This window comes from Manacus candei, unplaced genomic scaffold (assembly GCF_025592945.1).
Source record: "Manacus candei isolate 608988 ecotype Guabito, Panama unplaced genomic scaffold, ASM2559294v1 h1tg000071l, whole genome shotgun sequence".
NCBI classification, from domain to species: Eukaryota; Metazoa; Chordata; class Aves; order Passeriformes; family Pipridae; genus Manacus; species Manacus candei.
The window spans coordinates 5,781,744-5,808,210 of record NW_026138119.1 but is presented as its reverse complement, the minus strand read 5'-3'; the positions used below and the strand labels follow the sequence as shown (position 1 = coordinate 5,808,210).

Below are 26,467 nucleotides of genomic sequence, written 5' to 3'. Positions count from 1 at the left end.
TGTACCTGTGTTCTTGTTGGCAATCCCAAGCAATCTCTGCCTCTTCAGAAGATGCTCGAGTACCACAGGTGCAGCCAGATGTTGCTGCTGTGTTGCAAGAGCAACTGAAGGTTTAAAGCAATCTGTAATTAATACCTGTGGCAACACTATCCCTCTCTGCTGCAATCTTTTCTAGAGGGTACAGTTTTCCTTCAAGGAAAATGGGACAGGTAGACCATGACTGCTCTAATGTCTGCTCTAGTCACTGGATGGATGTTCTTCTCTCTGAGCTGTTCCAGGTGGTCCCATGGACTCAGCTCTTGGGGTACCTGCACTAGGGAGGCTGTTGGCCAGACCTTGTGTGGCCAAACAACCACCTGGGAGGTTCTCTCCAAATGTAGAACCAGAGGGGGTCACACTCTGTGGCAGAATTGGACCTTCTCCAAACACTTCTGCCTCAGAACTGCTCTAAATGCTGCTGCAGCTCTCCCATTCCATGTACAAGCTCTGCTCTCACCTCCCTGAATATCTGGCCTGGGCTGTCCACTTTGAGTCCCCCTGGCAAGTGCAGGGATTCCCTTATGCTGGATTTTCTCACTGGTAGTGGGACCATCCATGGAGGTTCCTGCTCTGAACAGCTGGAAGTCTCCTTAAAGTAACCTTGAGGAAGCAGCAGGCAAATCAGGATGAAAGCATTACTTGGTGGTGAACTTTGCACGTTTTCAGAGTAGCTTTGTGCCCTGGGGGTGACCTGCCTGGGCAGGAGCTGGGCTGGAGCATTGCACACACTCAGGGAAGGCAGAGGGGACGTGCAGGTGCCTGTTGGGTGCGGGTGTCTTGCTGTCTTCTCCCTTCCTTGGTGTCCCAGGGCTCGTGTTGTGGCACCTTACCTTGGGGGGTGACAGTAGCTGCCTTAGAAAGGAGTCTGCAGTGGTTTAAAGGGATGTGATGAGAGCTTTGGCTGCTGGAAAGGTTCTCTAGGATAAATTTTGTAGCCTTATCCAGACTATGGCTGCTAAATTGACTGAGTTCTTTGGGGGGAGCTTGGAACATCTTTAAACCCAGACAGGCTGGTTCCTACATAAAAAGCTGCTTTATATTCCTCCTTTTTTCCCTCTTGTGTGGTAGGACTTCTGTCCTGCTATTGAAAGGAGACTTTCAGTGACTGGGGACCTTAATTCTTTACTCCAACACTTTCTCCTTTCTTTAAGAACAAAACTGAGGGGAGAGAAAAAAGTCTTATCACCAGCTTTTGAATCTCCTCATGAATCCCTTGGCTTCATTCCTCAAAGGCTTTTGGTGATTTATTTTTGTTGTTGTTGAGATGAGATGATACTTAAATAGTGGTTCCTTTCTTGTGTGACCAAGTAACAACTACTCCAGCCTTGAGATGTTTCCACTTCTGCTTTCTTTCAGTCCTGACCTGCTGCAGCAGCAGCAGGGTTGGCTGAAGGAGGAGTTCTTTGAGGTGGGAGGTGTTGACAGGACACTGTGCTGGGTGTGGGGTAGGATGAGCCTTCCCTGGGAGGGACAGGTCTGCTCTACCTGGAATTCAGGAAACTCTGTGGCTTGGTCAATCAGGTAGAAGCAAGAGGGTACTAGAGATCAGGTTGTTGTTGGTGGTCATTCAAAGGACTGATTTGTGTGACCTAGACTGGAATTATTCACACTTCAGCCGCGAGTAGAATGAAGGCCAGAAGTTGCTTAAGGGGTGTTTGGGGAAGCAGAGGCTGTTTTCCCTTGAGGAATGTCAATCTTTGTTTTAGCTGTTTGGGGCACTCCTCTAAAACGCCCTTTCCCCAAAGAAAGGAACAGATAGCACTTTTTTTTTTTTTTTTTCCACCTTGCTTGGAAAGAATTGCCGGAACAGTGTGTAGTGAACACTTCATCACTCTAAAACTCCTTCCTCTATGCTTCTTTTTAAACACTATTTTTATAACGCTTCCCTAACCAAACGGGGCGACTTCGTGCAAACCTCTCCCGGTGCTGTGACCGGAGTTTGGGCTGTCGTGTCCATAGTGTGAGCGGCTGGGCCGGGCCGTCCGAGCCTTGGGGCCCAGCCATCTCCTCCTTCCCGACGTGGTTTTGCTTTCCCTTCCCAAGCGCGGGAGCGGTGCTTTTCCCCCGGGAACACCCGCGGTTTGAGCGCGGGTCCCGCGCCTCGCTGACCGCTGAGTGCTTCTGTTCTGTGTCCCGCTCCCGTCCCGTCATTCCCGGTAAATCCTTTCCCGCTCCCATCCCTGGATCGCGGGGTCCGCGCTGTCCCCGCGCCCGCGCCGTGCGCGCGCTGCCTTAAAGCGGCGATGCCGCCGCCTCATCGCGGCCGCCCCCGGCGCGGCCGCGGCCCGTTTTAAGCGCCCGGGGGCGGTCCCCACCGGCACGGCCATGCTGCGGGCGCGCTGGGCGCTGCCGTTCGCGGTGGGCGCGGGGCTGGGGGCGGCCCTGGCCCCCCGGCACCGCCGGGATTCCCCGGACCCGCGGGGCGAGGCGGCCGAAGGGCTGCTGGCCCGGCTGCCCGTGCTGCCCGCCGTGTCCGCGGCCGCGGCCGACCTGCCGGCCCCGCCGGGCTCGGGGCGCACCGAGCTCAGCAAGTACGGGCTGCCCGGGCTGGCGCAGCTGCGGAGCCGCGAGTCCTACGTGCTGTGCTACGACCCGCGGAGCCGCAGCGCGCTCTGGGTCATCGAGCAGCTCAACCGGGACACGCTGAGCGGCGCCTCGGACCGCGCCGCCTGCGACTTCCAGGAGGACGACTCGGTGCACGAGTATCACCGCGCCACCAACGCCGACTACCGCGGCAGCGGCTTCGACCGCGGGCACCTGGCGGCGGCCGCCAACCACAAGTGGAGCCAGAAGGCCATGCGGGACACGTTCTACCTGAGCAACATCGCCCCGCAGGTACGGTCCGGAGCTGCCCCGGCCAAGGGCGGACGCGAGAAACCACCTGGGAGTGGCGCTGTGTTTGTCCCTCCGGGCAGAGAGGGGGCAAAGTCACCCGGAGGTGTTTCCTGCTGAGTTTAACAACTGCAGAGGCACCTGCACGTGCCTCTCAAGCCATGAGAGACCCCTTTCAGTGCAGTTAAACACGTGGACAGACACTTGCAAAAGCTGTGGGCTGAGCGATGGGTGTGCAAACCAGGACCTCACTGTGCACAGCTTCCAAAGCAAAGGTGGTAGTGGAGATTTAGGATTTTATGATCTCTTCTGGAAAGTGCATGGGGCACTGTGAGATGCCTTAACAGAAAAGGCAGGTGTGTTACTCTGAACAGTGACGAAATACCCCTGCAACTCACCGCTGGTTGTGTTTCTAGAATCCTCACTTAAACCAGAATGCCTGGAATAACCTTGAGAAGTACTGCAGGAGCTTGGCAAGGCACAACAGGAACGTCTATGTCTGCACAGGACCCCTCTTCCTGCCCAGGTAAACACGAGGGCTGAGCTGGGATGGCACTCGAAGGGTGCATTGTGCTGGGAAAGGAAAACAGGATGAGGTGCTCCTGCCCGCTCAGTAGGTGAGACCAGCTGTGCACAGAGGTTCTGTGGAAAGGTACTTTCTTAGGATTAGGATATAGTTTATGCATTTCCCATCCAGTTGATTATTTCATGAGTAAGGGTGGGTTTCTTGAGCTACAGTATGACCAAGTTGCTTTTGCTTGCAGTCCTTAACAATTTAGTAATTACTAGATTATTAGATTAACAGATTTGACTGCAGCCCCCATCACTGCAGAATAAAGCTTCCAGGTTTTATTTCATGGACTACCACTCCACTTAAGGGCACGACTTTATTTGCAAAGATCTTCACGTAGTGCTAAAGAGCAGCTGTCTCATGTTGAGATCTCTTCAGCAGCAGGAAATAGCTTGGAAGGGCTGTTACAGAGAGCCAGCAGGGAGGGGCTTTGGGGGGGAGCAGACCCAATGCACAGCTCAGCCTCCCTGTGTCACGTAGCCTCTGCTGCTGGGGGGTGGGGGCTCACTTAGGGGGGTGTTGGAGGGCTGAGGGGGTGGAGGTGGCACCAGACGGGGATATAACCTGGGATGTTGCTGTCGGTGCAGGGCAGAGGCTGATGGGAAGGTGTATGTCAAGTACCAGGTGATTGGGAAGAACAACGTGGCCGTCCCCACCCACTTCTTCAAGGTGCTCATCTTGGAAAAGGAGAGTGGGGAGATCGAGCTGCGCTCGTACGTGATGCCCAACAGCCCCGTGGATGAGAAGATCCCCCTGGAACGGTTCCTGGTCCCCATCGAGAGCATCGAGAGAGCCTCGGGGCTGCTCTTTGTCCCAAACATCCTGAGGAGAACAAGTAACTTGAAAGCTATCACAGCTGGGAGCAAGAGTTGAACCCTGACTAAGCAAATCCAGGTATCCCCTGGGAAGGGACTGACAGCAGCGACCCGCAGAATCATAGTTCCTTGTGCAATTTTAAATGTGGGAAGCATCAAACCAGTGCTTCTTTCTACCCCTTCCCCTCTTTTGTGTGACAGTGAAACACAAACACAACACACAGCAGATCTCCAGGGAGGTCCTCCAAAGACTCCTGGGCACTTGACATTGTAGCAGCTCTCTAGACTAGAATTTGTCCCTAATCCACTGCTCCCCTGGAGTTATGTGAGGCTCCTTAGGGCACAGAGGGAAGTTACTAATTTTTACTGTTTATCAAGGAAGGAGGGGAAGCAAGATGGGTGCAGTGGGAGGAGAGGAGAAGTTCCTGCCTTCCTGTGGCCAAAGGATTGTGTGATTGTTTTCTTTCAGAAGATGGTTTTAGCAGTAAAGCTTTGACCACCCATGGTATTGGTTGTTTCTTATCTGCTCTCACCAAAGCTCTGAATATCTCAGCAGGAGGAGGGGAGGACAGAGCCAACTTTTCCAGCTGCTTTCCTGTCTGAGCTCACTGTAGGCAGAGCTTAAGGCATCACAGATGGAGCCAAACTGTAACAAGCTGATGTGTTTTAGTGCTGAGGCCCAACTGAAGCTCCAGCTCTTCCTGGTGTTGGGAAGGATGAAGCCTTGGAGTTGAAGGGGGGGCTGGGGAAGTCATGCTGAGGCAAGAGCAGCTTCTTGGCATAAGGATTAAGCTTTGACTTCCTTTCAGTCTGAAAGCCACATGGCTGCAGAGTCACTGAGTGTGCAGGACCTCTGCACAGAGAGTGCCCATCCTCTACATGAAGTCACACCTGGATTCGAGGCAGCTGAGGTTCTATACTGGTTTATTCCCACCCCAGATGTCGGAATTGCTGAGCCCCAGCCTGCTGCCAGGCTCGTCCCAGCTGCTGGGCCATGCAGGCAGGAGGGCACAGACTTGCTCCCAGCAGCAGCTGAATTCTTGGCTGGGCAGCGCTGCCAGCTTTGGTCACGCTGTGCCTTGGCCCTGCCAGGCTCTCGGAGTGACTTGCCCAGCACCCCTTGTTTGAAGAGCCGCCTCCCTGAGTCCTCAGTGCCTGCCAAGGTCAGTGGTTTCCCTTCCCTTCAGCTGTCCCTGGTGTCTTCACAGCCTCTTGGATGTGGGGTCTGAGTGCAGACAGGGAGATCAACAGCGCTTCCTGGAACAGAACGGAGTCAGAGCTGCTCTGAGAGCACCAGGCAAAGCAGCTGCTCCCCAAGGGTCACTGGGAGCCACACGTGGGCCACGTGTCAGTGCCACAGGCAGAAACCCAGCCCTGCCCTGGGCACACCCTGCACCGTCAGCCCCCCACCTCTGTGCGGATGGTCCTGCTGCCCTGGCCGGGGCAGGTGTTCAGGTAGAAGTCAAAGAGTGTGCTTGGGTCGGTGACCTCCAGGTTTGGATCCACATCAACCCCGGCTTCCAAGCCTTCCAAGCCTCCAAACACAACAAGGGCATGCCTGGGAAGAGCACAGGGACAGGGTGAGAGGGCAGAATCTGAGAGAAGCAGGCTCCTTTCTTTTATTCATGTGTTTGGGTCTGCTTTCAAGCTCCTGTGTGCTGCTGAAGCAGGGAGCTGTGTCCCTTGCTGATGGTGCCCAGTGCAGCTGCCTCCCCACCAAAAGCCCTGCAGCACTTGGCCAATGTGACAGTCCCTGCTACCAACTCCAGAGAAACAGGAAAGGAATTTGCCTTGACCTGGGGTACTTCCCCAGCTTCTGGGACGCAGACAGATGTGCCTTGGTGTAAAAGGGAGCAGCAGAGCACTGGAGGGAGCCTGTGGGTAAGTCTTGCACTTGGATCTAGGAGCATTCCAGCCTGGGAGGACACCAAGGCTGCAGTGCAGCTCTGCTGCCTGCACCAGCCTCGCTGGGGGCTCTCAGAGGGGCCAAGCAGGTGGGACACAAACCTGAAGGAGGGGAGAGTGACCTGGTCCACGGGGCTGCCCCGCTCTGAGGTCCCAATGGAGAGATCGTAGCCTTCCTTGAACGGGCACTCGGAAAAGACAGCACCTGGGAAGCACAGTCTGGGGTTATTGCTGCACTGCCCTCGCCCATGTGCCTTCTGGACAAGGTGAACTCGTGCCACTGGTGCATCAGGAGACAGAAGAATGATTCCTCTTTCCCACATAATTCCCTTGCTCTAGGAACCTCCCACACCTTTCTCAACAGCAGCACCTTCTCATCAAAGCTCATAACATTGGTGCTAGGAACCATTCCTTGACTAATAATTTTCCTAAGAGGTCCAGTCAACCAGAACTCAGGAAGAGGATTTTTCAGGGCTCTTGAGCTCAAATGTCACTGCTGGTTCTGGTGGGAATGAGTGGGATGTCGTTATCATGGAAACTCATCTCCTGCTGCTGTGCAGCCATTTGGAGCAATGGTGAGTGGAGATACAGGGCAGAGTTCTGGTGGGTGACTGGCCCCTAAATTTGGCTGCCAGATGGCTGCTAACTGCATGTGTAAGCTGCCTTTAAGACAAGAGAGATTTCTGTGGAAGAGATATTAATATGTTTAGCCAGTAGGCCTGAAATTGGTGGGCAAGCTCAGGCAGAGCCCTGACAGAGAGCAGGGAATCCCTGCCAATACTCACTGAGGCAGGAGGCAAGGCGGACACTGTACCCCCAGTACAAGCCCGAGACCGTCCGGGGGTGGTGCGAGGACACCACGGTGCCTTTGTGCACTTTGGCTTCTGGAAGGGAAGCAAGGAGATGATCAACCCCTGCAATCTGGTGAGATTTGACCAGCGATTTCTCCTGGGGTGGGGCACTGAGTTGGTGTACAACACAACCCTCCCTTTTTCCAGAATGTGAAAAGGGATTCTGAGAATTCTGCGAGTTCTGGAAAGCGTGCAGGTGTGTTTGGGGTGTTCACTGTTGGTCAAAGAGGCAAGGTAAGGGTGTTACTAAACTGTGTGTGAAGGGAAGGTGTAGAAACGTTGGATACCTTCAAACCTGTGCTATGGAAGGACCAGCTCCTGCAGGTCTGCAGTTCACAGGTGCTACTGGAGCCATGGATTACCTGGATTCTGGGGCTCCTCCAGGCGCACGGTGACTCTCAGACCAGGGTTCAGCTGCTTGTCTATCTGCACCTCCTGCAGTGACAGTCACCATCATTGGCAGGTATTCTGGAAGTACTGGGGAAGGTGGGGAAGGAAGGGAACCCTCTCAGGAAGTGGAGGTCTGTTCCAGCCTGGAGCTGGAATGAGGAGCTCTGCATGTGGCTCAGGGCCTTGGGCATCACTCTGAGACTTATTTTGCTGCTCAAAGGTTCAGCTGCAGCAGTGAAGCAACAATGTGCTGGAATAAGCAGGGCCTTCCAGGGGCTTGGGAAGCCACAAACACTGGAGAGCCAGAAGGGACAAGACAGCAACAGCCTTAAACCCCCTGCCAGCCCGCTGTGGCCTTCAGAAACCCAGCAGTACCCACCCTGCCTGCTTCAGATCTGCCAGAGAGACCAAGGGGATTGTTTTGGGGATCTGTGGGTAACAGACATACCTTCCTCATCCCACAGTTAACAAAAGAACCTTTGCCTGGCTTCGATGGCCGGTCCAGCACGACGCCCTCCCGGTATTCCGAGTCCTCATCCACCCGCATGTGGTGGGGGCTGTCCAGGGGATTGAGGAGCCCTGGAACAGCAGCACAAAGGGAAGAGTTGCTGAGAGGAGGACAGTGTAAGTGCCCTCCTGCCTCCTCCCTCCCAGTGTCCCAGAGCCCCTCACTGGCTCGGTGAAGTGGGAACAGTTACTGTGATCTGTGTGTCCCACACAAAATGAGCTCAGGAGGGACAGAGACAGCTGGATCATTACCTGCAAACTGCAGATCCTCGTGTTTTGGAAAAAAGGTTTTCCTCAAGTACCTGTTACCAGAGAAGGCTGAAATGTGAAAAGTTGTTTTTATGGAATCCAAGCCTCAATTCCAACCCTGTCCCGAGTCAAAGGTGCTGAGTACAGAGAAAAGTAGGCTTAGCTTCTTCAAATCCCTGATCTACCTCTAAAGTATTGTGCAGGTTGTATCCTGCATTCACTGCTCCTCTGTCAGTTAAACTCCTGAACCAGACAAGTGAAACGATCAGATTCTGTGTTCCTGCATAATGATGTGATACAAACAGAATTTGCCTCCTGCTCTCACAGCCTCTGGTGTGAGGTACCCAGGGCAGTTGGATCTCATGCACAGTCTGACCATGGTGGACTTACTGAGGGCACTCCAAGTACTGCAGGACCCGAGCCAGCTGCACACAAGCGTTGCCTTTCCTCCCAATTCCTTTGAAGTCCCCCTCCACGCTCCTGAAAGAAAAAGAAAGCAGCTTGAGGACTCAGTCTGAGGTTGGTCAGGTCTCCGGAAGACCAAGCTTTGCTTCTTAATCTGAAAATAGCAGCACACCTCTTCTCTCCACCCTGTTCATCTTTGGAACTCTCTCCATAAGCCAGGTATCTTTTTCAGTTTTGTTTTTTTGATCTTTGTGTGTTGACACAACCTGGCACTTGGATGCCACTGAGCTCGATGCTCAGAATTGCAGGGCTTGACCAGTTAGCACAAGGGCAGGTCCAAGTGAAAAGCTGAAGGGCAGAAATTATTCTTCTGAAGAGATATAGGCATGTCCTGTCCCTCACAGCAAGGTTTAAGACTACAGGAGAACTTGACCTCCTGCTGGTTTGTCATCCCTGTGCTGGGATAAAACAATCCTGGTTGCCAGGGCTGTTCAGTCAAAATCTTTTCCCAGTGGTAGAGGGGTCCCTGTAATCCTGACATTTGAGGGAGGTCCAAACACTTGCATGAGGTACACACAGTTCCTTCCTGGCCTCAGCTTAATAAAAGACTGAAGGAACTGAAAACTGAGAGGAAACACTTTGTGCAGAACAGGATGGTTCCTCCTTCATAGAATCTCAGAATGGTTTGGGTTGGAAGGGACCTCAAAGTTCATCTTTTTCCACCCCCTGCCACAGGCAGGGACACCTTCCACTAGCCCAGGTTGCTCCAAGCCCCATCCAACCTGGCCTTGGACACTTCCAGGGATGGGGCAGCCACAGCTTCTCTGGGCAACCTGTGCCAGGGCCTCCCCACCCTCACAGGGAAGAATGTCTCCCTAAAATCTCATCTAAACGTGCTCTCTTTCAGTCTCCCCCTTACTTCACATCCTCTCCCTGCTCATCAAACACCACGATCTCGTCCACGCAGAAGATGGCGCAGGCCCGGCCGATCTGTCCCGCCAGGTACGTGCGGAGCTCCAGCGACTGCGCGTTGTTCAGGATGGAGCCCGGCAGGGCCACGCTCAGCGTGTGGTGACGGCCTGGGGACAGAGAGAGCCGTGAGAGAGAACCACGGCTGGGGGAGCAGAGCCACGAGAGAGCCACGGCCTGACAGCTGATGTACTGCATCACAGTTACTGCTCCAGCTGCAGCCGCGGTGGGGGAAAAATGCCCTCTGTTTCTTATATTTAATCCCAGATTTTCTCTTAAGAATGGTCTCTCATGCAGTGCTCGCTGTTCGTGCCTGTTTGGGCATGTGGACTGATCCATACTGGACCCATGAAGTGTCACCCTCTCTATCAATCTGTAACACTGACTGGCTTTTAAGAGCCCAATTCTCTCAGCTTTTTCCACCCACGTCTCCACACCGGGTCGCAGCAGCATCACCTCTGTCTCCCTTCTGCTCCTCCTTCTGCTCCTCCTTCTTTTTGGCCTCCTGTTCTGCCAGCTCCCGCACCCGCTGTTTCTCCAGCTTCTTCAGCAGCTTCATCTCCTTCCATTTCTTCTTCTCCGCTTTCCCTGGGGCGGGGAACGGCGCCTGGCATTAAACACCGGTTTCACCCTCCCGCAGCCCCCACGTGTGCCCGGCCTTCCTTACTCTCCTCCTTCCAGCGCCGCCAGTCCACCTTCCTGTCCTCGACCTGCGGGGAACGGAGCGCGTTACCCCTCAGAGCCATCCCCAGGGTCCCCCCCATCCCCGGGGCTCCCCTGCCCCACCTGCGCTCCCCGGGGCCGCTTCCCCACGCTCCCCTCGGTGTCCGCCATCTTTCCCGCGCTCCCGGTCACGCCCCCCGTGCTGTGATTGGTCGGACGCCCCTGGCACCTCCCATGGGGGCGGAGCCCCAGTGTCACGTGGGCCGTGCTTAAGCGCCCGGCGCGGGTGCGAAGCTAAGCCGGGACCGCCGCGTTCTGCGGGCGGATGGGTGACCTGAGGGCGACGCGGGAATTTGGGAACTCCTGTAATTCTGTGGTTGGTCAGATTTTTAGCTTCGTGCTTGTTCAATGGTGTGAGTGACGTTTTACATCTGAGGAAGTCTAGTTCACGAATAGAAACGTTCTGAGTGGTTGGGAGCAAATGTTCCTTGGGATTGCAGCTGTTCCTTGAGGTTTCTTCTCATTTTTTTCTTTTTGAATGCATGTCATCTGTGGATCTCTTGAGATGTGATTTTCTTGAGAGTTGTGCTTCATCCCCAAAACAATAATAAAGATTAAATGCTGGCTATAGCCATTAGCAGGGTCTAAGGATGTGTATGTAAAATTTAGGCAGCCACATCTGTATCTCTGCACAAGCACTGCTTGTGTGTTGGACAATGTGGAAACGCATCCTGCCCCTTGCAGGTTGTGCCATGGCCTAGAGCAAGAGCTCCCACGTGTTGGGGGTGTTGCAATTAATCTTCATGTTAATAATCTAATCTCACGGTTCTTTCTCTGTTTCAGCAGTTGCAGCTCTCCCCATGTTTGGTAGGTAAATGGGTGCTAAAGGGCTTTCAGCAGCACCCACTCAGGCTGTGCAAGCAGGTGAGCCTGGCATGTGCCACCAGTGAGAGCAGGTTTGTTTGCCTCCTTCCCCCTGGTCCATGCAGCTCTGGATCCAGGGGGATCAGTCCCATCAGCTGCAGCCCAGTATGGAAAACCTGTGGAGCTCCCTGCCAGCCTGGGTGGGATGAGCAGCCACCACCAGAGGACCCAGCACAGGTGTTGCACAGGTGACAGCAGCTCTCCAGGAGAGCTGTGTCAGCCCTAGTCAGTACAGAGACATTGACTCTTCCATAATTGCAGTAGTTCCACTTTAATAATTTAAGTGCTACAAACACTCGTGGCACAGTCTGGTGCACATAAGTCCTGCGTGGTTGATGATGATGTTTTACATTCTTATCCAGGCTGAAATCAAGACTGATGCAAGAATTCTCTCTCAGATGCTGCTCATGTCACCCCACCAGCCCAGTGGGTGGGAGGCTGGGGGGGGCACCAGCAGCAGGAGCAGCCTGAGGCCACAGTGCCTGTCCTCCCCAGGCACCATGTGCTCTGATCAAAGGCCTAAAGGTTTTGTTCTGCACCCCGGACAATTCTGCCAAGCCCAGAGTAGTTTGGGGGTGCACAGGGAAGGTTTGGCAATAGCCAGGATACTGATAAAAGCTGTTTTCTGGGGGAAACCGGTTACAGATTCTGTGGTCACCTTCCCCAGGGAGTAACAGGAAAAAGTAATGGGAAAACTGTTAGTTATGGAAAAAAACATCTCACTGGATTTATAATCTTCAGGATCATGGAGTCACCCTCCTGATGGCTGGTGATACTGTACAGTCCTGTGGGAACATGAGTGCTGGTGGAAATGCTGTCCTGCACTTTGGATTACATGAGGAGGGATGTGGAGCAAGACGAGCCAGACTAACTCCTCACCATGGCCTTAAAGGTAGGTCCTGAAGCACCTTTCCAGAATTTGGTGATGGAAAACACTCCTGGAGCCCTCCTTACCTTGTGTCTTGTTGGATACATCCCAGAACTGATTAGCAAAGTCTTTAAAAGTAAAGAGAAACGTCAAATACTGTCAGTGCACACCAAGTTACTGCGCCCATTTCACAGCGACTTCAAGTGTTCGCAGATTCCGGGTCTGGCAAACCTCTTACCCATTTGTCTGACAGAAAATGGTTGAAAGCACAGAAGTAAGAAGGTATCAAAGTTTGTAGACAAGTAAAGAAGAGGAAGAAGAGTAGTCAGGGCAGGTGAGGACCAAGGAGAGCCTGGTTCTCCCTCCAGTGCACTCAGGAACTGGTTTTCTCCTTTTTCCATTTTTGCAATATGTCATTTGCTGCCTTCAGTGTAGCATCCTCCTAAACAAATACCACAGATTTGGTCAGTGGCTTCCAACCAAATCCCATTTTCCCTCACTGCAGTCACCATTCATACAAAAATCCTGTTCTCGTTCCTGAACGTGGTAAATGCTGTGTGTTCAGTGTGAGACAGGCACAGGCACCTCTGGGACAGGCATGGCCACTGGGCAGCTAAACACACACCCAGAGACTCCCTGCCTTGACCAAGAACTGTAGGATGCTGATGGGGCCAAGCTTAGGATGGCCCTGCACACCTGCTGCCCCTGGCTCAGCTCACATGTCTGGAGGAGGGATTGTTCCAATTGGAATGCCATGCTCAGGGTCCTGTGCCCACTCTGCATTTCTTCTTGGCATTTATCTCATTAAACCAGCCCTGGTTGTTACTCCCAACCTCACCTTCCTCAGTGCTGTCACGTCTCACCTTTGCGAAGCAGAACCGGATGAAATTGGGGTAGTTGTTCTTGTGGGCCTCGCTGTAGAAAGTGGAGAGCGGGATGGCAGCAAGGCCCTGGGAAGAAGGAAGCACCTGGAGCTGAGTTTCCTGCTCTGGGGCTGCCCTGCCCCAGCGTGGGTGAAGCCCTCTCCTCCAGATCCCCCCTGCCAGGAGCTGCCAGATGGGCAGTGGTGTCGTGCTCTGGCTCCCAAAGGTGCAGCCAGTGGGGAGGGCACAAACCCACCCGGGGCAAGTGCAGCAGGAAGGGCCATTCACAGTTACCTTGTTCTTCATCATCCACTTTGTAAATCTGCAGTCATAGGGCTCATCTGAGTTGGGGACCTCGGGGACATCAGATTCTGCAGGAGAAGCAAAGCAGGACAGGGGCTGGGGCAGCTGCCAGGTGCCCCAAACCCACATCCTTGGAGCTTGGATGGGGAATGCACTGTCCATCCCTGCTTTGGTGGTGCTTTAGGCAGGTTCCTGCCTTGAGCTGCCCCCCACACTCAGCCCCCCTGGGCAGAGCTGCAGCTGACTCACTGAACTCGGAGATGTCAGCCACCAGGAAATAGGTGCCCTCGGGGACGATGGGTTTGATCCCCACAGCAACCAGGCTCTGGATCAGCAAGTCTCTCTTCTGCTGTAGTGTCCTGGGCAGTTGGACAAAGTAGCTCTCTGGTTTGCCATAGAGTGTGAGCTCCCTCTGGAAACCCTGAGCCACGGCCTCCTGCAAGGAGAGATGACCAGTGCCCAGTGGGAAGATGGCCAAGGCTTGTTCAGGAACTAAACTCTTTGCTCTGATGCATTTCACAAGTGATTAAGGAACTCTGCCTCCAGCCCTTCCAAATGGCCCCTTAGATTTGTCAATGCAAGGTAGGAATGTACCCCAGGGCAGGCTGGACTCTCCCCTCCAGGGCACCATAAATAACTTGTCTGTGCCTTTCAGGTCAGCCATGGGCAAAAGAACACCTCTTTCCCCTGCTTCAGGAATGTCAGGGCCAGTTGCAGGGAGCTGCCTTACCTGGGCAATGGTGGCACAGTGGTACACGGAGTTTTGGTGCACGGTGCGGACGTGCTGCAGCAGCCTGTCGGGTCCCACAGTCCATCCCACCTGCAGCCAGGAGAGGAGGAGGAAGGTGGGAAGTCTCTGGAAACCTGCTCAGGCTCCCCTTTATTTGCCTGGGCTGGTTTCATTGTATTTTCCAGACAGAGCTTTCCTAAAGCAGCTTTGGTGCTTCCAGACCCCGAGGCTCAAAGCTGAGCGCGTGGCCACAGCATCCCCAGCGCCGTGCCGTGGCAAAGGGATAGGGATGGGGACACAATGGGGTGCCACGTGGGGCATTCACCTTCCATCCAGTGGCACTGAAGGTCTTCCCAGCGCTCCCGATGGTCACCGTGCGATCCCACATCCCTGGCAAGCTGGCTGGCAATGAAAGGAGAGAAACCCCAGTGGCAGAGCTCAGTGTGCTCATTTCTGGGAGCTCTCTGCCCACCATAACCCATCGTGATCTTTTGTGTGTTCACAGCACATCTTTCACCTGGATGAGCCTCGAGGCAGCCAGGTTTCTCAAGAGCATCTCTTTTAAATTAAATATCTTCATGCTCATGTACCCAGCCCCAGGGGCTCCTGGAGATGCCAAGCACCATCACTCTGCAACAGGGTGATTGCATGTTACTGCAACTGGAAGAACAGGCTTCTGAAATCGTGTTGAAATGGATTTCCCGAAACTAGAGACACTCAGAAAACTGTGGCTTTACAAAGCATGGGAAAAAACCCTCAGTTTCACTGGAGCCAAAGGGCTCTTTGCTCTGCATCTCCCCTCTGACTGGCTCTGAAGTCAGGGCTCCTCTATAAGACCTGGGTTGGAGGCTGAGATTGGAGTGCAGCAAAAGGATTTGTGCCTAGTACAGCTGTGCATGCAAGGCACAGTGGGATCTCCAGGGGACCCCAGTGATATCACCACAGCCTCCCCTGGGGAGGCCCCCAGGCCCAGCCAGGCCGTCTCCACACCGATCCGGATGTGCTCCTTCCCGTCGTAGACCAGCCACTCGTACACCTCGTCGCTGATGCACAGGACGTTGTGCTTCACACACAGCTCTGCAATGAGCTCCAGCTCCCCACGGCTGAACACCTGCAGCAGGAAGGGAATGGGGCAGGGATGCAGCAGGGGCATTTCCAAGCCTGTCCCTGCCTGTCCATGAAGGCTGTGCACCCTGACAGCACCATCTCCCAGGTCAGGGAGGCAGGAGCTGGCAGGTCTAGCAGGGCAAAGCCACTGCTGGCACCAAAGACAAGGCTTAAAAACACCAGAAGAGTGAGCACAGCATGTGGTGCCTTCAGAAAACCCATTTTCCTTGTGTGCAAGGAAGGTTGAGTCACTGCTGCACTGCAAATGTGGCTGCAGCACCCCAGCAGCTCCCAGGGCCACTCACAGCATGGCTAGAGGAGTTACCTTGCCCAGAGGGTTATTGGGTGAGTTCAGGACGATGGCTTTTGTCCTTTCACTGAATTTAGAAGCCAGTTCAGCTGGGTCCAGCTGCCAGTCTGCACTAGACATCAATTTTCCATCTTCTGGAGCTTTCTAGAGAGAACAGAGGGGAATCTTGGTTTGCTTTGCTATCTGTGCACTTTGCTTCCCACTCTCCTCCTCGCTTACTTTGCTGTGACTCTTCCCCTTCACCCACTCACCGGTCTCAGCGGGACAAACACGGATGTCCCACCAGCCATTTTCACCATTGACTCATAGCAGTCAAAGAAGGGTTCAATGACTACCACCTGGAAGAAAGGACATGTCAGCACCCTCCTGGCCCTGCTCAGACCTTCCCTGATGTATGCAGAGAGAAATGGAAGGGATATTTTAATCCCTGAATTACTGTAATGGAGAATCTGCAGTGCCTCTGGGCAGTGTCTGGGAAGAAAACCACCACTCAGGGCAAGAAGGGTTATTTTGCCTTTGGCAGAAATGAGACTGTGCCCTGCAACAGATAATTTTTTCCTTTGGAAGTTCAGAAACTGGAGAATGGAGCTAAAACTGTCTCTGCTTTGGAAAAGGACAATGAAAACTAGCCTGTAACTCATGGCAGACCCACAGCCAGGAAGGGCTCTCCTGGGGGAAAGCTGCCGGTGCAACAAGCCCAAATCTTGGGTTACCTCATCACCTTCATCCACAAAAGCCTGGAAGCAGCAGAAAAGGGCCTGGTATGCCCCCACAGTCACCATCACATTGGTCATAGGGTCCAGCTCTCGTCCAAGCAGCTTCTCAAAAATCTGGGCTAGGACCTTCACCAGAGGTGGGTGTCCCTGTGGGGTGAGAGGAGGGTGGGAATTAGGTTGCAGAAACCTCCTAAAACAAGGATGAACCCTTGGAAAGGGCCTGGGCAGCCAAGCACCCTGTGAGGCATCTCCCAGCCCGGCTGCTTCAAACCCTGTGGTAAAGCAGGGAGTTACCCCCCAAGCAGGGGGCTTGGGTCAAGGCTGGATATGTGTTTTGCCCCATGTTTTGCCCTGTTTATTGCTGCCTGAGGAGGCCTGAAGCAGCCAGGGCTGAGGGGCAGGGAGGGGTGCTGCTGAGGAGGGGGGCTGTGCACGCACAAAGGCCCGGGTGTACTGGTGCAGCATGTGGCTCCCCTCGCTGAGGGCTCGCTTCAGTGCCTCCTGCAGAAAGTCCGGAGCAGGGAAGTCAGGGAAGCCCTGGCCCAGGTTCACCTTGGAATAGGTAGCAGCCAGTTTCACAAACTCCACCCTGGAGAGAACAGAGAGAAAAGCACTTACAGAGGGTCTGAGCAGCACGCTGGCACCGGCTCTGCTTTCAGCATCCCTCTGGAAGGGAACGGGGTTGGTGTCCCTCCTGCAAAGCCATCCCACTGGTCACAGGGGGGCAGGACCGAGCACAGGTCATTTCAGACCTGTTGCAATTAAACCAAGGATGAGGCACTATGGCATTGGGGGGTGGCTTTAATTTATTCTCCCAGGAAACAGCTCCTGTGCTGTCTGGTGTGTGGTCATGGCCAAAGCCACTCAGACACATTCAGGACAGGACTCAGAGGTTTCCAAGCTCATACCAGCCCTGCAAAATTTAGCAACCATACACTGTGAAGGCCTCTGCAGAGGGCAAGGCAGGCTGAACTTGCTGCTTGTCCCAAACAAGAGCCAGCTCATCAGCAGTCTGTAGGTTGTTTCAATCTCTTCCTCGAGCTTTCCCAGTGCCACGCTGTGCCTGGCGGGCTGGGAATGGCTGGAATGGCCTCTGCAGCAGCCCTTCACCTGCCTCTCTGCTTGCAGTGCCCCAGGGTGGGCTTGAAGCAGATGCCAGGCTACAGCCAGCGTGCTGCAGCTTGGCTCAGGTTTGGGTGCTGCTGGGATCATTTGAGTGGATGGGTCAGAGGGAGGGTGATGCTCCGGCCTTTCTGCCCTCAGGATGGTGCAAAACACCTGACACAGCACAAAGTGAGAGCAGCAGGTACACAGCTGAGCCAGGGTAAAGTCTTCTGGGACAAACTCACCCCGATGTGCTTCCTGAACGTATGTAAAGCAGTCAGGGGAGGCTGCTGCTCTGTGCTGTGTGGCTGCCGAGGTTTCTATCTGCTTTTAGGGTGTCTAAAACCACATCTACCACCAGGGTAAACCGGATATTCTCTTAACTCACCAGATATTCTTATCTATTCCCTCCAACCTCCGAGCTTGAACTGGCCTTGACATTTTTGCCTGCAAAGGAAGAGAGAGAAAGTGAGTTTGAAGCTTTCACTTACCAATGGGTCCAGGCAAAAAGGGGCTGTGGCTTCCCAGGTATGTTTTTCCCAACAGAAGGTGTGTCCCTTAGTTATTCCTTCACGGGCTGTTGCTGACTGACTGTAGAGCAGTAATGCTGTTGCACTGGTTTCTGTTTTCATTTACAAGTTTCAACAAGCACTGGGAAAAGAGGTGAACAAAAGAAGTGTTTGTACACTCACTGGGGAGCTGGCACAGCCTTAAACCTCATTATCAGTTGGGATAAATCATGGGGTCAAATGAGCTCAGCCAAGCTGTAACAGCCAGGCCAAGGACCCCAGATCTGAGGTTTTGCCTTCCATAACCTCTCCTATCTTTCAGTGGAGGGATCTTCTTACTCTCCACAAGCCACAAAATACCCCCTTTTCTTAGAATTACAAATTTTTTTATTCCACCTTGTTCTATAAAGTAGCAGAAGTAGTTACTCCTTTGTCCAGTTGAAGTGTTCAGTGAAGGGACTTGCTCTAGATCCTAGAAAATATGCTGGGATTTGTATTTAAGGTTCAAAATCAGGCAGCAACTGAGTACAGGCAAGAGAGAGCACAGCACACAGGTCAGTCTGATGTACAGAGACCCCGAGGTCCTGTGTGCCTGACTGGTGTGCAATTTCTGTGTACATTGTGGCTCAGGGGAGTGGGAAGAAAGACAGTAGGAAGCACTGAGTGCAAAATCTTCCTTCCAGTTGGATAAGCACAGTGGGAGAAGTCAGACGGACTTGATGGGGAATTTATCACGAGGATGATGAAAAGCAGCAGAGGCAGAATTTTGTAACTCAGTGGTGCAGGGAAAAGGTACCCAGACAGGGAAGGGACTGGAAACTGGGAATAAATGATGCTCAACACATCAAGAAGAGCTGGGGGCACAAGGAGGGCAGCCCTGAAGCAACGAGCCAAGAAAACTGTTGTCACCACAGCAAGTAAAATATATTTGAACCAGGACAAGGAGGGCGTGTGAAAGCAGCTGGGATACAGAGCTGGGATGTGAGGGGGTCTGTGCTCTCTGCCCTGTCAGGATGGTGGGGGGTATACCAGGTCAGCCCCCTCCCCAGGCTCAGCTGCAGCAGGAACTCCCCACTTACCTGCTCCCCTCCGCTGTTCCCACAGGGCTGCATCAGAATTTGGGAAGTGCCCCAAGGATATTTTGTGCTGAGGTCCTTAAATTTTTATGCAGGTTCAGGCCTCACTGGGGATCTTTGCAAATGCCCTGCTGAGGAACCCTGTGTTTCAGAGGGCACCAGGTGGACTCTGCTCACCATGGTGCCAGGCAGGCAGCCAAGGGTGAGCAGAAGTCGCTGGGTTTAAGGCAGCTTCTCTCCTCTGCCCCAGCCCCAGCTTTGCCTTTTCTGCACAAGCTCATGGCTGTTATGGTCACAAGACCTTGTGCCTGAGCTGATTTGGGTAAGAGTAGAAGGATTTGTGGCTTGGGAAGTAAAAGGTAGCTGGAGGTGAAATATTAGCAGCTCCAGCGCTGATCTCTTGAGGGTGGCTGCTGCAGGTCACGGGTCAGAGAATTTAACAGATCAGCAAACCTTGAAATTCCCAGTTCTGAGGTAAGGCCTTGCCTGCTCCAACCCTTTCAGGTGGTTTTCCTTCAGGCCGGAGAACAACACAGGCTTGGGGCCTCACAGCCCCCAAATCTGTTTCAGCCTGTTCTGCTCCCCAGATTGAATGATGTGTTTCTCTAGGTGCATTTTGCCTGGCAGCCACACAGGAGAGCTGAGTGGACGTGCAGAAGACTTGGCATCCACAACCTTCCACCACTGATTCCCTGCCACATGTGACTTCCTTGCTCTGCATGTTGGGATCTCCAAACGGGATGCTGGTGTTTCCCAAGTACTTTGCCACCCAAGAGGCTTTAGTAGAGACCATCAGACAAGGCAGCCCCACAAAGAATGAGCTTTCTCCTGTGTGAAGGACATGCTCTTGCTTATGAGATGTTACCTTTAAACAGGCTCCCTGGAAATAAGCAGGTACAGAGATTGCACCAGCAGGGCTTTTCCTGACGTGCCTTCTCCGCTCTCACTGCCAAGGTGAACTGCTGGACAGTGAACTCCCCTGGACTCTGCACCACTGTAGCCTGAGCCAGGACCAGGCTGCCAGCCAGGGACAACCCACTGGGCATTCCATACCTCTCTGGAGCACGAGCTATATCCAGCACTGCTCTTCCTCTCCAGCAAGAAGTGACGCAGAGACGATCCTGCTCTCCTGAGCATGCCACGGCTCCCGCTGTCCCCCTCCTGCAGGCACGGACCTGCAATTCCCCAGACACAAAGGAGAGGGGTGAGACAATCACTCCACAGCTGAGCAAACACTCTGTGTGCCTGGGGATGAGGCAGGTCCAGACCCAAAACTGTGGTTGTTCTGCCACAGAAAGGAAAAGGCAAAACGAGGTGCCTTGTGTGTTGTCACCGCAATGTCAAACAGTGCTGGGGCTGTACTTTGTGCCCATGACACACAATATCAGGATCACAAGGGCAACCATGACTTCTGCCCCCTCTGTCTCCCAGTTCAGGCTTCCCTCACTTTCCTCTGCACTGAGGGGAGTGGTATGGACATCACTGAGAGGGCATCCTCTGGGAATTTGGTATTCAATGTTAGCTTCCCTTGTGGTTTCATTTATCTCAGCTACCTCTTGCCTCTGCCCTTTCTTCCCTACAGCACCTCCACCTTCCTCATCAGTGGGGCTGTGCCTTGGCAGGGCTGTTTGGACACCCTGCCTGCCTCTTGGGGCTGGGCAAACCTGCTCCATACAAACCCATCTCAAGTTTATTTAGGTACTTGAGATAAAAGCAGCGAGTCTGGAGGATGCATGCACCTTTATTTTAATGAGCCATGGATTAATTTACCCAACTGCCAAAAAATTAATTAAAACAGGTTTGAAGCTGGCCAGCCCACAGATAAGTTCTCAGTACTCCTAGGTGCACTTTCCATCCTCACATGCAGGATGTGAGTCCCTACTGTCTGCCTTTTGTGTTATTTCTATGAAAAGTGCAAAGCAGCCACCAGCAGACACCAGTGGGGTTTGACATCTCTCTGCCAGGTGGGAAAAAACAACACAATTTATGGAAAAATGGAGAGCCAGAGCATCATATTGGTCAGGACTGTGAAATCTCCCCCTCGTCCCTGTGCCAGGCACAGCTGCACACTGGAGACAGGAGATGTGGGTGGACACTGCTTTGGGGTGCAAAGCCAATGAGTCCTGTAAAGAGGTGACAAAATGAAAGTGGGGCAGTAAAAAAACAGGCTTTTAACAGATTGCAGAAAACTATGGAGCTGGTGGGAGAGCCGGGCACAAGGCTCTGGCACAGGGCTGGAGGCAGTACCAGGGTCAGGACAGCACACGGCGAGGATTTTGGAGGTGACAACTGAAAGGTCACCTCAGGGACTGGTCACTCAGCACCTCCTGCCCTCCAGCCCACGGACACCCGCCGTCTCCTCCATCCCAGTGCTCCCTAAACACTCCGTGGCTGCCCTGGGGTGCACCCAGGACGCTTTGGGGATAAAGGATCCCCCTGAACGTGGGGTGCAGGACCACGGCAAGCGCAGCAGCAGCGCCAGCAAGGGCAAACACGGAGGGACAAAGCAGCTGCCAGAGGGACAATGGGGGCAAAACCAACTTACATCAAGCTGGGCTGCGCTGGTTTACGCTGGGAAAGCCTGTCCCAACCGCCCAGGCTGCCCTGGCACACATGCTGCTCTCTCCCTCTCCTCGAAATGCTTCATCTGCTCCCGGGACTTCCTGGGAGGAGTCGCAGAGGCTGCAGGAAGGCAGGAGTCGAGCTACAACACTGATGGGGAGAAGCGTACCGGGGAAAAGGAGGGCTCTTCAGGTCACCGGGGGGAAGGGGGAGAGGGCTTTTGGAGGCTCAGGGCCAGCGCTGCCAGAGGATTTTGGCTGCCTGGAAAAATATCGCGGTGTATTGTTCAGGTGGAAGCTCACGCCGGTATAACTATATGGGATAATTTTTGTGGTATGGCAGTAATTACTTCAGCATGGCAATGGCAGGGAATTTCCCTTTGAGTGAAGTTTTTAGCCATGTTGAAAAATGAATTTTTAAGCCAGTCATTCAGACCCTCTCAAAAATTTCATCCTACAGACTTATTAGAGAAGGGGGTGGATCACAGACAGAGAAAGTGAAGGCATAAGTGTAAAGTTCATCAGAGAATAATGACCTACTGTCACGGTACAACCTAAAGCAGATCCTGCAGCATCACCCGACCCCTGGGCTGTGGATGGGCAGGGATAGCAGCCTCAGAGGGGGATTCCAGTCCAGGGATGCAGGAGCTGAACTCTCCATCGGTATTTGAGAGGTGACAGTTGCTGCACTGGGGTGTAGAGAGCAAATTGTCCTCTCTTAGCTTCCTTCTTGTGTGACAAGGTTTTACCTGCACCGATGAATCAGGAAGTGTAATTCTCCTGGGTGAGTAATTTCTGTCTCCCTTTCACAGTAGGAAAAAGTGAGCCACAGGGAAAGGAAGCAGCTACATCCGCTGTGCCAAAGGTTGCCAACCCCGACCTGACATCTGAGGCACCCCTGAGGTGACTAAGCAGGAGGGAATGTCTGTGCAAGCAAATGCAAACTCTTTGTTTTCTAAACTTCTGTTAAACACCGAAACAAACAGATGGAAGGAAAACTGGTGTTTGGTTCTGTAAGAGTGTACAGGGCACATCCTGAGCCACCCAGTAGCTCAGTGGCTTTTTTTTTCCTGTGCTTTCTTTGCCCCCTTCTCCACCAGACTTGTACCTTCCCTGGTTGTTGTTTGCCCCTGAGCTGAGCTTGTTTGATTAGATAAATTAGTAAAAAGCCAACTTGGCTGAAAAGTGGCCAGTTTTCTGTCAGGTCTGTGAGTTGAGCTGGCTCAGGGAGGGTGGGAGTGATGCTGAAAGGTGCTGCAAGGAAACAGAAATGTGGGCAAGGACCAGAGTGGGAAGAAGGGATGGACAGGAGCATGAGGCCCTTCTCTGGCAGAATTTGGCCTTTATATTGGTTCAACATTATCATGTAACTTCACCTTAATTTCTTCTTGAAATTCAGCAGAAATTACTTGCTAATGAGCACAAGGTCAGCAATGTAAAGGACACATCTGACCCTATAGATTGTACTGTAAGACTCAAGGAAAATTAGGACCCTCTTCAGGTCATTTTAATTTAACAAGTGCATCTAGACTTGAACAATTCTTTTTAATTATTGTTGTTTTGGTTTTTTTTTAAAGTTAGTTATTGCCCTGGGCCCCGGCAGGTGAGATCACAGCTCCTCTGGTACAGCTCCTGTGCCTGTGGCTACAGGAGGTTGCCGATACCTGTAATATTCTTAGAAAGCCACAGACATACTAATTATAAAAATAATATATACTTATTTTACTGGTGTAAATTTTACTGTGATCACTGGTGTATACGAGTCAAAATTGGCTGCACTTAACCCCTCAGAACTTCTGCTTGTACACTAATGAAATCACAATGAGTGTCTTTGAACCGTCCTTTATGAGTTCAAAAAGAAATTATGCGCCCCGTGTCCTCCATTGAGTCAGGCGAATAAAAACAACCGCCAGTGAATCACTTTTTTTCAGGCACTAAAAAAATTGAGAGCAGGTGAAGGCGCTCCCCTGGTGCGGGGGCTGCCCCTTTAAGAGCCGCCATTTTGCGCGCTGCCCTGCACCAAGATGGCGCCGGCGCCTTCACCCCCGCCCACCCGCCGCTATGGAGCGCGCCCTGCACAAAGATGGCGCCCGCCCGTGTCGTCGTGCCCGCCCCCAAGATGGCGGCGCCCCCCTCGCCCTGTGTGGCGGCGGGACGGGGCGATGGCGGCCGTGCGGGGGGGAGGGTGAGGTCAGATCCGGGGCGGGGCCGCTGCGGGCAGGGCGGACAAAAGGCGCCGGAGCGGCGTAAGGGAAGGTGGGGGCTGTGGGCAGGTGGGTGCGGTGCCAGTCCCTCACAGCCGGGTGTGGGCAGGTGGGTGCGGCGGGTTTCCCCACAGTGCAGGTGGGCTGTGGGGATGTGTCCCCGCCGTGGGGCGGCCGTGAGGGGAGAGGTGGGACCGCGTGTCGGGGGGCGGCTGAAGGGGCTCGGGGGCGGCGGCAGCAGCGCCAGGTGGGGCCGGGCGGGGAGGATTTGCTGAGTAATTCGGTGGCGATTCGCTTCCCCCGGGTCCCGCCGTCCCTGCCCCGCACCGGCGGGGACAGGGGGGTCCCCGCCCCGCCTGAGGGCCGAGGCAGAGCCGCGGGATGCGGGGGGTCTCCCCGATCCCCGGCAAGGGGGGGAGTCCTGTTTTTTACCCGCTGTTTGTTACCTGCGGACGGAAGCGCGTTGGGGTTTATTTATATCTCCCAGAGGTGTTTTTTCTGCGTCCGGAGAGCCGGGGTGGTGTGGCGGGGCTGGTGCCGGGCTGGGGCTTGTGCCCGTTGCCGGAGAGGGGGAGAAGGTCAGAGAGTCCTCCCAGCTCTGCCTTTGCGGCATCGTGGGGCGGGCAAAACGGAATAGCTTTGATTTCTGAGGTGTTGCTTCAAAATCTGTCAGACCCAATGGCAACTTTGCGATCAGGAGGATCCTCACCAGTATGTTTTTTTTGGATTTCCTTCTAGTGATGTCTCCTCTTTTTCGTTTCTCCCTGTTGTTGACAAAATGCTCTCGGATGCTCTGCAGTCCTCTCCTGCATGGCTGGGAGGATGGATGCTTGAGAGATCCCTCCAAGGATCTGCTCCCTTCCCTGTTTTCCCATGCCCTCTGCTGACATGCAGGAAGCAAGGGGAAAAAAAAGGCTGTTTTAATTTTTGTTGATGGTGCTAAACTGCTTCCACTTCAGAAGGATACATGTTGGTAGATATATGTTGAGAGGGAAGGGGACAGTTGCTTGAATCTGGAGCAGTCAGGAAAGTGATCTAGAGTTTCAGATGCTTGTGATGGTAACATTTAAAATATGTCAGGCTTTTTTACTAGAAAATAGGAGTAAAGTCCTCCTTTTTCCCATTTGAAAATAATTTGTTCTTCCAGGAGGTTGGTCTGTCTCTACCTGTTTAGGCTTAGTTATGATATTAATATTTAGCATCTCCTTTGGCTGGGTCTGCAACACCTGCTTTGGTAATTTCTGTTGGAATAACATGCTGGAGATTGGCTCCTTGTGTTCTTACCATCTTTCTTGGTATCAGTGTGTCTCTTTCTGGTTCCCAGTGACCCTCTGAGTTGTTCATTGCTTCTTAGATATCCTTTACCAATTAGATGTCCTTTACCAAGCTTTTACATGATGGGGTCCCTCTGTGAACTCCATTCCCTCCTCTTTGCTGATGATCTCTCTTTCATTCCAGGGAAGCTGTTCCCATGGCTTGTGGGGAGTGCAGCGCTTCAGCACTCGCTCAGGATCCAGCACACAGGAACATCATCCCCTTCCAGCACAGAGAACTGACGTGCAGATAGCAGAACCCAGCAAGGTGAGGGCTCTGGGCCAGCTCTGAGGGGTGAAACCCCCAAAAATGACCAGGATCCTACTTAAACACAGATGCAAAGCACAGGGCGCAGATGAGAGAAACAGAGCAAGAAGGAAAGGTGGTTGATCAGAGGGTGATATGGGGAGAGTGGTGGTATTTAATTGTGGTGATGCTAATTAAATTTTGTGAGCCCTTAGCTTGAAGATGAAAAAGGAACCGAGTGTTGTCCAAATAATATAACTGTTTTACAGTCACTCATAAAACTAACTCATGGCCACGTAAACCCTGACTTCTCACTGCACTTACCAGTAAATACTCAAAGGCTCTCCAGGAAATATTTTGGTGACTGCTGCCCAAAAGGAATGCGGCTGAGAAATAGGAAGAACTGTTTGGTTTGGTGGGTGCCCTTCTATTTCCTGTGGGGTGATTTGTCCTGTTGGATAGGCATCTCCAGGCAGCTTTTTCCAGTGAACTCTCGGCACTTGTGTGGGTGTCAATTGAGCAATGACAGAAACTAGTTGCAAGAAACTCCTTCCCTCCTTGGTTCTGCACTAGGACAGTGAAGAAAGGGATTGCAGAATTCTGTGCTTCTCTTCAAGATGGGAAATTGTGTCCAGTGTTCTGAGCAGGGATGTGCAGTGAGTTGATTCCAGAATAGAAGTACCCCTAAGGCTTGTCTGATGTTCTGGCAATTCACTGATTTTGTTGGGGTATTTTTGTACTGATCCTCTCATGGCATTTGGAAACCCTTTTAATTCATGTAGGTCAAAGACAACGTGCATAAATATTTCCTTAAAGCATGCCAGAAGCCATGTGTTAAAAGCTGATGTTGCCATGTTTGAAATAGGAGTGCCTGAATCCTTCCAGCCATGACTTGCTGAAGGTGGTTACATTCTAGTAACTGCTGCAGGCAGTCAGGTGATCTGTGGTTTGGGGGTCCCTTGTGCTATTTTTTTTTTGTTTTAAATAACCAATGGAGGTCACATGTATCAAGTTATTGCTGTGTGACTAGAGCAGGCTTATTAGGAGCCTTCATGTAATTCTCCCACATTCTAAAGAAGGATTTTGTTCAGCAGAGTACTTAAAAGGGAAGTGAGACTCATTTCTGGTGTTAAATGGAGCTTAACTGGTATCTGGCAAAGTAGAGGTGCAATGTCAGGTGAGCGGTGGTGGAGCACAGAGGAGAAGGGTTTTTTAGGATTTTTGTGTGAGGCACATTGTTTTGGTAATGGTTAAAATTTAAAGTATTCAGCTGCAGTGTGGTGAGTCTCCTTTGGGCATTTTTTGAAGTGTTTTTAAAAGCAGCCTCAGTTTGACATATGCACACTAATACTGAACAGGCATTCAGCAATCCACATGCTCTAGGCATCTCTTGAGTGCTTCCAAACAGCTTTTTCCTTAAACTGTTGATGTGCTCT

The 26,467-nt window shown here is 52.8% G+C and overlaps 4 protein-coding genes and 1 long non-coding RNA gene across 12 annotated transcripts in view; 3 read left to right on the top strand and 2 right to left on the bottom strand.

Annotated features, from left to right (window-relative positions):
• The first annotated feature begins 2,349 nt into the window (after positions 1-2,349).
• ENDOG (endonuclease G) lies at positions 2,350-4,765 on the top strand. Its single transcript, XM_051808209.1, has 3 exons — positions 2,350-2,874; positions 3,288-3,397; positions 4,030-4,765. The coding sequence occupies exons 1-3, from the start codon at positions 2,365-2,367 to the stop codon at positions 4,313-4,315; spliced, it is 906 nt and encodes a 301-aa protein (XP_051664169.1). The 5' UTR covers positions 2,350-2,364; the 3' UTR covers positions 4,316-4,765.
• A 399-nt stretch (positions 4,766-5,164) lies between these two features.
• On the bottom strand, positions 5,165-10,396 carry SPOUT1 (SPOUT domain containing methyltransferase 1). The gene is made up of 12 exons (XM_051808208.1): positions 10,320-10,396; positions 10,201-10,243; positions 9,990-10,121; positions 9,484-9,643; positions 8,550-8,639; positions 8,163-8,212; positions 7,852-7,982; positions 7,376-7,448; positions 6,948-7,046; positions 6,265-6,367; positions 5,668-5,815; positions 5,165-5,514 (listed from the first exon to the last, which is right to left on the bottom strand). The coding sequence occupies exons 1-12, from the start codon at positions 10,365-10,367 to the stop codon at positions 5,422-5,424; spliced, it is 1,170 nt and encodes a 389-aa protein (XP_051664168.1). The 5' UTR covers positions 10,368-10,396; the 3' UTR covers positions 5,165-5,421.
• LOC127480256 (uncharacterized) lies at positions 6,613-9,559 on the top strand. Its single transcript, XR_007907805.1, has 4 exons — positions 6,613-6,737; positions 7,161-8,027; positions 8,487-8,678; positions 9,472-9,559. It is a non-coding gene; the product is annotated as an uncharacterized LOC127480256 (long non-coding RNA).
• A 978-nt stretch (positions 10,397-11,374) lies between the features above and the next one.
• KYAT1 (kynurenine aminotransferase 1) lies at positions 11,375-24,016 on the bottom strand. Of its 4 annotated transcripts, XR_007907804.1 has the most exons (16): positions 23,918-24,007; positions 21,252-21,388; positions 19,760-19,881; positions 17,510-17,568; positions 16,456-16,606; positions 16,015-16,164; positions 15,553-15,639; positions 15,317-15,445; positions 14,875-14,995; positions 14,210-14,286; positions 13,885-13,974; positions 13,404-13,590; positions 13,146-13,222; positions 12,852-12,938; positions 12,227-12,430; positions 11,375-12,116 (listed from the first exon to the last, which is right to left on the bottom strand). XR_007907804.1 is itself a non-coding variant. In XM_051808202.1 (15 exons), exons 3-15 carry the CDS (start codon positions 19,841-19,843, stop codon positions 12,362-12,364), a joined length of 1,368 nt encoding a protein of 455 aa, XP_051664162.1. In that variant the 5' UTR covers positions 19,844-19,881; positions 21,252-21,388; positions 23,918-24,007; the 3' UTR covers positions 11,375-12,361. The 4 variants fall into 4 exon arrangements, 3 of the variants coding, with proteins under 3 accessions (XP_051664162.1, XP_051664163.1, XP_051664165.1); XM_051808202.1 differs by having other exon boundaries at positions 11,375-12,430; XM_051808203.1 differs by lacking the exon at positions 21,252-21,388 and having other exon boundaries at positions 11,375-12,430; positions 23,918-24,016.
• Positions 23,489-26,467, top strand: part of LRRC8A (leucine rich repeat containing 8 VRAC subunit A) — a 19,433-nt gene continuing 16,454 nt past the window's right edge. Inside the window, exons 1-2 of one of the 5 annotated variants that reach the window (XM_051808198.1) lie at positions 23,489-23,540; positions 24,930-25,052. The gene's annotated coding sequence lies outside the window, so the exon portion shown is untranslated. Of the gene's footprint in view, positions 23,581-24,160; positions 24,183-24,929; positions 25,053-26,467 lie in introns of those variants that run through there. The other 4 variants (XM_051808197.1, XM_051808200.1, XR_007907803.1 and 1 more) reach the window with 4 other exon arrangements.

Excerpts from the sequence above, each read along its gene's own strand:
- KYAT1 (XM_051808203.1), bottom strand. The coding sequence starts at position 19,843 with ATGCTCAGGAGAGCAGGATCGTCTCTGCGTCACTTCTTGCTGGAGAGG. Across the intron at positions 16,607-17,509 it reads GGAATAGATAAGAATATCTG|GGTGGAGTTTGTGAAACTGG; the intron begins GTGAGTTAAGAG and ends TGTTCTCTCCAG. Across the intron at positions 12,431-12,851 it reads TCCGGTTCTGCTTCGCAAAG|GAGGATGCTACACTGAAGGC; the intron begins GTGAGACGTGAC and ends GTATTTGTTTAG.
- ENDOG (XM_051808209.1), top strand. The coding sequence starts at position 2,365 with ATGCTGCGGGCGCGCTGGGCGCTGCCGTTCGCGGTGGGCGCGGGGCTG. Across the intron at positions 2,875-3,287 it reads TGAGCAACATCGCCCCGCAG|AATCCTCACTTAAACCAGAA; the intron begins GTACGGTCCGGA and ends TTGTGTTTCTAG. Across the intron at positions 3,398-4,029 it reads GGACCCCTCTTCCTGCCCAG|GGCAGAGGCTGATGGGAAGG; the intron begins GTAAACACGAGG and ends CTGTCGGTGCAG.
- SPOUT1 (XM_051808208.1), bottom strand. The coding sequence starts at position 10,367 with ATGGCGGACACCGAGGGGAGCGTGGGGAAGCGGCCCCGGGGAGCGCAG. Across the intron at positions 8,213-8,549 it reads CAGTACTTGGAGTGCCCTCA|GTACTTGAGGAAAACCTTTT; the intron begins GTAAGTCCACCA and ends CTCTGGTAACAG. Across the intron at positions 5,816-6,264 it reads GTCACTCTCCCCTCCTTCAG|GCATGCCCTTGTTGTGTTTG; the intron begins GTTTGTGTCCCA and ends TGCTCTTCCCAG.